This window comes from Triticum dicoccoides, chromosome 7A (genome assembly GCF_002162155.2).
Source record: "Triticum dicoccoides isolate Atlit2015 ecotype Zavitan chromosome 7A, WEW_v2.0, whole genome shotgun sequence".
Classification (NCBI taxonomy): domain Eukaryota; kingdom Viridiplantae; phylum Streptophyta; class Magnoliopsida; order Poales; family Poaceae; genus Triticum; species Triticum dicoccoides.
The window spans coordinates 60,963,927-60,971,986 of NC_041392.1; the positions used below are offsets into that span (position 1 = coordinate 60,963,927).

Sequence of the window (8,060 nt, forward strand, 5' to 3'; positions counted from 1 at the left end):
GGCGGCGGTGCCCTGGGCCGCGGCGGCCGCGCGTGGGCTCTCCCGGGCCGGCGGCGAAGAGATGCGGCCAGGCCAGTGGGGGCGTGCCACGTGGCGGCGGCGGTGCAAACCGGACGTGTCCGGCGGCGCGGGGAGCGGAATTTTAGGGTTTCGCCCGGATTTGAAATGTAGGGATCTTTATATAGGGGTAGAGGGAGCTAGGAAGCTCCAAATGAGGTGTGGTTTTCGGCCACGCGATTTTGATCGAACGCTCTAGATGATGGAAGTGGTTTAGGTGGGTTTTGGGCCACTTTGAAAGGGTGTTGGGCTGCAACACACACGAGGCATTTTCGGTCCCTCGGTTAACCGTTGGAGTATCAAACGAAGTCCAAATGGCACGAAACTTGACAGGCGGTCTATCGGTAGTAAACCAAGACCGCATGGCAAGTCTCGGTCCAATTCGGAAACGTTTAGTACCCGCACATGAAAAGAGGTAGAAAGGACCACTGGAGGACATAGGAGCGCCGGAATGCAAAACGGACAACGGGAAAAATGCTCGGATGCATGAGACGAACACGTATGCAAATGCAATGCACATGATGATATGATATGAGAGGCATGACAAAGAACAAAACACACGGAGACAAAAACCCGGCAGCGAGGAAATAAAATAACTTAGGACCGGAAACGGCAAGAGTTGGAGTACAAATAAGGTAAATTACATCCGGGGTATTACACCGTCGTATCTGAGCCGCCACTACCCTAGCCCTCTACGGTGCCGGCACAAGCACCCACACCGGTCGACCTTCGCCTCGGCTTTATCAGCGACCCCATGATCGGTCGTGTCGTCCCCATCTCCGGTGACCCCACCACCCCCCACCACAAGCACACACACACCGATCAACCTCCGGCTTGGCTTTGCCAGCGACTCCATGATCAGCCGTGTCATCCCCATCTCCGACTTGTTCCTCGAGTCGCCCTTACCGACGATGACACTCATTTCTCGAGTCACCCTTACCGACGATGACACACTAACTCGTTTCTCGAGTCACCCTTACCGACGATGACACACCGACTCATTTCTCGAGTCGCCCTTACGCACGATGACACAGCTGGCCATGTCATCCCCGCCTCCATCTCCACCTACCAGAATCAACTTACAGGCCTCTCATTTTCAGGCAACTAGAGAATATCAAATGCATTATCATAATCCCATTTGTCAAACCGACTTTTTGTGTATTTTGGTGTTTGTTTGATCCCCTTTTTTTACTACTTCTGCGGCTGATTTTCGACATCAGATTACAAAATAAGCACTTCACAAACTGAGCAGCGTAGTGTGCGCTCGTTACCTTGTAATCAGAAGAGAAAGAAGTATAGCTATCTTCGTGACTATCTTTAAAATTCTACTACCGACCAGTTACAACTTACAAGTCCCACTGGAACCTTGATACACACTGAACTGAACTGTATTACAAATTGTAGCCATTCATTCTGAGTATATCTGTGAACCTGTGGTATTGTCCATCCGGCCATTTCCGGATGCAGAGCAACCAAAGATGCATGGTAATATCACATCCTGGCACTATATTTCTAGTTTAGTTGTTGCAGGCAGTTGCTGTGCTCTGCATTTCCTTGCTGGTTGCGAATGACTTGCCGCACCCACACGTTTTTGTCGCGTTTGGGTTCTGGAAGTTGAAGCCGCCCCCGATGAGGGCGTCGCTGTAGTCCAGCTCCATTCCAAACATGAAGAGAAGGCTCTTTGGGTCACAGACTGCAGGCACACAAAATATACTGTCTCGTTAGAGTTATGGTAGACCGTAGACCAGGAGGTTTGGCCTGAATAAACAGAATGGGTTGTCACATGTACTTGTGATCAACAGCCTGTGGACTATTTCAAGCCTTCAAGGATTTATTTGAAACGCAAAAGTGTTACTCTAATCTCGAGCACAAATGCAAATCCATGTCCTCTGAAACGTATATACACAGTCAAGGCAAATCAGTTACCTATTGTGAAACCTTCATACTCGATGACTGAATCGTCAGGGTTGGCGCTTCCTCGGCTCTCAAACTCCATGGTGTAAGACATGCCAGAACATCCACCTTGTTTAACTCCAATCCTCAAACAGAGATCTTCATTCTTTTCGGACCTCATTCTGTTCAGATGCTTCAAGGCCTTCTCTGTCAATGAGATAGCTGGTGCGATACTACCAGGCGTTGCTGTTGCAGCAGCTGCAAAGTATGGTAAATGATTTTACTAAGTTAATGCTGAACAAAACTTGTCTGAAATTCTGCAGCATTTGCATAAAGCATTTTAACATCCTGAAAATCATAGGATATATCTGACTATCTTGTCGCCATTAAATCTTCAGTGTTTCCTCAACTATTCCCTTGCTCATGCAAGACAGACGAACCTATGAGTGATGTAGGATGACTGGAAGGACCAGGTTATTGAAGCCAACTTCAATCTATGCCGAGATAGTCATGTTCATCAGTTGTGAGTTGTTACACATTACTAAAAATATATAAGTTTACAAGGAAAGAACTTATAACGACGACATCTTTGCTTAATCCCCTTGGATGGATAGGAATAATGCAACCAAGGCCCAAGTACCTAAGTATGTACTAACGATAGATACAGATAGCTAGATATATGCATACGTCATACATATAATGATCAAACTGGTGTATAACAATTAAATTGTTATCTGTATAAAGTTTTTATCTGGTACAAACAAACTCCAGAATACCACAGAGAAGAAAAGAGAAACATGGCACACGTGTAACTGCTTTCCCACCCGATAGGCTGATACTGCAACCAGAAGTAGGATTGCCTAGGAGCATGTGTCCGATCTACCCATGTTGTCTAAATTGTTTAATAGGGGTCGTGGATGAAAGATCTACAATTAGGATGGGGTCGCTCTGATTATAAGCCTAGTGGGGACAACCACTTTGCCAAACAAGCTACTAGCAGGCAACTAACTTAGGCAATACAGGCCAGGCAACGCCATCAACTACGCACTCAGCAATCTCCAATCGACGATTTCCAGCCGCCTGAATCAAGATAACAATGCGCGCTACCGATACATGAAGATCAGCCCCTGCCCTATGGCCATCGCTGCAAATTTCACATGGTGTGCAGCTACGCATCAATCCGGCTTCATTTTACGGGTTCTCACGAATCACAACAGAAGAAGCCCGGCAAAGGGATTCAATCCAAATCCATCCACGCCAAAACGATCATACTTAATTCTATTGCATATGCGTAGAGGAGAACATCTGACATATGTGTTGACCACGGACCTGGAGGGGCGGAGGCGCGGAGGGAGACGGCGCGGGAGCCCCCGCTGCGGGCGGCGAAGCGGACCGTGCAGGCCGGGGCGGAGGGCGAGGGGGAGACGGCGAGGTGGGGCCGCGCCGTGCCCGGGAGGCGGCCCAGGAGCGGGCGGGTCGCCGTGCCGGACGCGAGCGCCATGATTGGAAATCGGGTGGGGCTGGGGAGAGAGGGTGGGGGAAAGCAGCGACGACGACGAAGACGGGAGAGAGGGAGGGAGCGAGGAAATATCCTGTGGCTCGCGGGCCGCCCCGAGTTTGGTGGCTTGTGGGCTCAGGGCTCTCTGCGGTCCACAATTATGTATGTTTTCAGGATGGACTTTTAACTTTACTAGTAGAATGCCTGTTCGTTGTTACGGGCACAAAAGAAATATAGATGAGTCCAAGAGCATAAGTTGTGGCCATTTTTTATCTTCTCCACGTAGGTGTTGTCCCTCAACTTTTCTACATATACAGGTAATATATACTTTTAGATATATACCAAGATTGTGGGAAGACATAAAGTAACATTTCATATCTCGTTCCTTTCCATTTCCTCCATATTCACCATCGCAACAAGACGTGACATCATGTGCATTCTCCCGCAAAAAAAATAAAAAAAATGTTAATTCTCCCTAGTTGCTTCCTATTTTCTGACAAACCTTGGACCTCACCTCCGACCTTGCTATCACATAGTCATCTCTCTTCTCTTTCATTGTTCATATCCTTTCCATCAACGGATGATAGTACATTACATTTAGTTGAAAAATATAGTTCAAACTTTTGAATAAGTTGGCTGAAGCATGAATCAATATGGTATCCAAGCCAAAAGGTCTTTTGAGTTCAAGACCCCACCAACGCAGTATTAAAATAGAAGATCCTGCGTTCTACATCGATCACACATCTAAGCACTAAATAAGCCTAAACGTGATAGTGCATTACATTTAGTTGAAATATATTGTCCATCTCGCTTCATCAGTTTAGATTTTTTGATGAGTTGGCTGGAGCATGAATTCAATAAACACCTCACGTTAATATTCTCTCATTGTCACATACATTTGAAAACAGTGACGATTGTCATGTGGGCGATGTTTTTGTCGATAATCTCAAGACCAACTGGCTCAGTATCTTGGAGGTGCTCATATGGGTAGAGTGTGCATGCATGCGTTCATAAGGATGAGTGTGTGTACCTATTTGTAAACATCGGCGTTTGTACTGTGTGTGTTTTAACTTCAGAATACACAAGAATTATATCACAAGCACAAGTGTCAAGATATAACAACATGATGGTTTTCAAATTAAGGAGTTATGTGAATATACATTTCTTGCCAAAGGAAACAGGAATATACATAGCAACTGGTGAATAAAGTCATATGGAGGATATAGTGCACCCCCTCCTCCCATGTAAAATTCAACATGTTATTTGCTTTGCATCCATTTTATAAACCAAGCCTTGCTTTAGTTGATGTCACCTAACAAGAGAATAGGCAAACATATGTACATGATTACACAATACATTAATTTCAGTGGTATTTTTTAATATGTTCGATGCTAGGCTAGCATATTATCAGATCAACAAACAAAACTTCAACATTCATTCAGAAACTCAGGTAGGTGACGTCTAAATATTTTACCAACTTCAACAAGATGGAAAACAAATAGCAAGAAATATATGCACAATACAAAAGTGTCTCTTACCATGACAACACCCAATATAAATTAAAAATACGAAAAAGTTGTTACAGTAGTACTATTACTTACAACAAGAATTGTATGTTTCCTAAGCAAACTGCAACTTTCTGGAATAAATGTTTCTTGACATTCAATGTTCATTTTAGAATCCACGTAAAGTGTTGTGGAATAATTGTTTCTTGAAAGTCAACTTTCTATATAGCGCAATTTCTTATGCATGAGAGATAAATAATGCACAAAATATAGAACCATAAGATAGCTGGAAGAAATTGGTGAAACTATGAGCCAGCAACAGAATAACATGGAAAGCAAGTATGAGAAATATGAAACTGCTATTCCTCTATACAAAGCCAATACGAATTCCAACCCATGCTATTAGTGAATCCTGTTGACCATGAAGAAGCTAAATGGAAAAATACTACTTTTTATATAATAGAAAATAGACCGCAAGAAGACACGAAATAACAAAGAAAAGCAAAAAAAAAAGTTTAGAAGGTTGAACCTAATGCTAGTACCATGGTAATAAACCCATGTATACAAAGGAACATTAGCATTCAAATGTGAGAGCTCAGTAGCTTGTCATGTCTATATTTTGTTGCACTTGTATCTGATTTGAAATTTAAAGAATTATGATGAGAAACTCACGTAGAACTGCAATATAATCTTTTGAATAAACATTGTCAATTGTCTAAGAGTGCTAACATTTAAACTCATTCAAAATGTTGGCAAATGGAATGAGAAATGTAATACCTGAGATAATACATTATAAGGCTACAACAAGTCCCCTCCAATTTTTAGGAAGCTCTCCACTATATGTGTAGCAATGAACCAGCCTCAAACCCCATTATAGACTGCTAGATAGATATTTGTTTCTTCAATTTCTAACAAACATATAAAATATTGATTGAGAAGCACTCCTGCTTACTACACAGTGATTCATAACATCAAAGTGCATGAACAAACTTGATTTTGTTGAACAGATAAAATTCACCTTTTTCTTCTTCACCAAAGTCTTCCCCAAGATTTTTCATCTAGTCTTCTTTCCCATATATATTTTTTCTTCAGAAAGGAGGCCTACCTAGGCTTCTTTCCCATATCTGCACAAGTCATGCTTAGAGTTGGTCCTTGTGAAGCACTAACCTACCTTGGCTCAACGCCAATGTGCATCAGCCTATCAAAAGCATAGGTGTAAGAATCATCCATGTACTCTGCACAAACAAGGGAAAAATCGTATGAGCTTTGATGCTTCACTATATTATAGTTTAGTAGAAGAGATAAACGGGCAGAAGTCTGGATGTATAGTAGTGGGGAAGCTGAGGTTACCTGGATTACCGATCAAAGGTGCCTTCCATTTGCCCTTGTGGTTCAGGTTCCTAAATTTTTGAATGCACAAAAACTTATGCCAGAAGTTGGACGCCCGAGGTATCCTATGCCATTTGGGGCGATGGAATTTCGAGTAACTGCTTGTTGAATTGATGATATTGCTGGGCATTGAGTTAACTGAATCAGAGTGACTTCTACAGATAGGGCACGATAGAATCACAAAGCATAGAAAAAGTAGATAAGTTTGTGTGAGATACTCACAGTCAATAATTTAGAAGCTTCTACATTACTAAAAAATGCACTACATATATATTATAGTTGTATCCACTATTCTCTTAACGGGCATAAATTGTAGCAAACTAAGCCAACATAATCCGCCTGTAATACTTAACCAGTGTCCAACACCCTTGAGTAATAAAACCAAGTATTAATGTTGATCACTTACAAAAGAAATGGGCTACAATCACAAGATAAATGACATGGAAAAGGTCAACCGAACCTTTAAAAGTGGGAACTGTAGCGTCAGTCCAATTCCGCTGCCATGGCACCATTTTTTGCTGCACCTAGTGCCACCCAAAGTTTGTCCTAATATTCTATTGCTAGTATATAAGTTCTAAAGTATTTTACTAACAAACAAAAAGGTGGGAAAAATGTGAATCTGCAAATTACGAGGACAAAATAAAATCAAAAGTCCAAACGGATGTGTTAAGATCAGTTTATACGTGCAGCCAAATGTTACAAAGCTAGCTTATATGAGTTCAATCCACCAGAATCGAGAAGATGCACAAAATGTCGGGAAACAAATTACAAACACTACCATTTTAAAGAACAAAAGGTAAACGTAGTCCAGCCTTTCAGTGAATACTGAAGCGGAAAATAGAAATATTTATGAATCTCCAGAACAAACAAAATAACACAGAGTGGAAGCTTAGAAAGATATAGTAATGCCTCGCCAGCGTCACCTTCAAAGTTGCATATGTTACACCCAGACACACATAATGACACAAAAGAATTATGCTGGAATTTAATGTTCGGGCTAGAAGTAATTTGTTTCCATTTTATTGTACCCAGATTCTGTTGGTTACTTTTCCTACTGAATTTATCCTGCATATAAATAAGGGTTACTGAATCGTTGGAACCTAATCATTGTCGGTACCAAAATTTTGAACCATACTCCTAAAACAAGTAGTACCGATTGTTCCGCATAATGCATGTAAGGTGTGTCAGTTTCTATCCGTGGCTCCCTGCTCCAAGTACCCCGCCGGTGAATCTTATGGCCGAAAGGCGACCGTGTGAAGCGATGGCGTCTGGTCGTAGGCATCTGCTCATGTTTCTATCCATATAAATGTCAAAATGTCAAACCAGATGTGTGTGCTAGAAGATTGTTCCTAATTCAATATAAATGGATAATTTTTTACTGTTGCCCTTTATTTCTTGAAGACCAGTCAGTCTAGTTTTCCCTAGGTTCTGGAATCGCTGCATGGGCCCTCAACTTCTTCAGGTTCGGCTCTTGTGCAGATACAGTTAGCCTTTGCACTACAAATTTATTAGCAAAACATATGTTTCCTACATAGAACATAAAGCTAGCCAATCTCACCGAGAAATCATAGTGCCATGCCTGAAGTTCCTGAAGCTCCTGTATGCCAAAGATGTAACTCCCTTGTTGTCTGAGCTTCCACTGGGCAATGTGTAGACAACTCTAAGCTTCATTTCCTCAATCATCATATCAGCATCCTTGTTGAACTGAAGAATATATA

The 8,060-nt window shown here is 42.2% G+C and overlaps 1 protein-coding gene across 1 annotated transcript; it reads right to left on the bottom strand.

The window, feature by feature from the left end:
* Nucleotides 1-1,293: 1,293 nt before the first annotated feature.
* Nucleotides 1,294-3,500, bottom strand: LOC119329993 (iron-sulfur assembly protein IscA, chloroplastic-like). Its single transcript, XM_037603100.1, has 3 exons — nt 3,280-3,500; nt 1,984-2,208; nt 1,294-1,750 (listed from the first exon to the last, which is right to left on the bottom strand). The coding sequence occupies exons 1-3, from the start codon at nt 3,449-3,451 to the stop codon at nt 1,575-1,577; spliced, it is 573 nt and encodes a 190-aa protein (XP_037458997.1). The 5' UTR covers nt 3,452-3,500; the 3' UTR covers nt 1,294-1,574.
* Between the last annotated feature and the right edge of the window lie 4,560 nt (nt 3,501-8,060).

Excerpts from the sequence above, each read along its gene's own strand:
- LOC119329993 (XM_037603100.1), bottom strand. The coding sequence starts at position 3,451 with ATGGCGCTCGCGTCCGGCACGGCGACCCGCCCGCTCCTGGGCCGCCTC. Across the intron at positions 2,209-3,279 it reads CCGCGCCTCCGCCCCTCCAG|CTGCTGCAACAGCAACGCCT; the intron begins GTCCGTGGTCAA and ends CATACTTTGCAG. Across the intron at positions 1,751-1,983 it reads GTATGAAGGTTTCACAATAG|TCTGTGACCCAAAGAGCCTT; the intron begins GTAACTGATTTG and ends GTGTGCCTGCAG.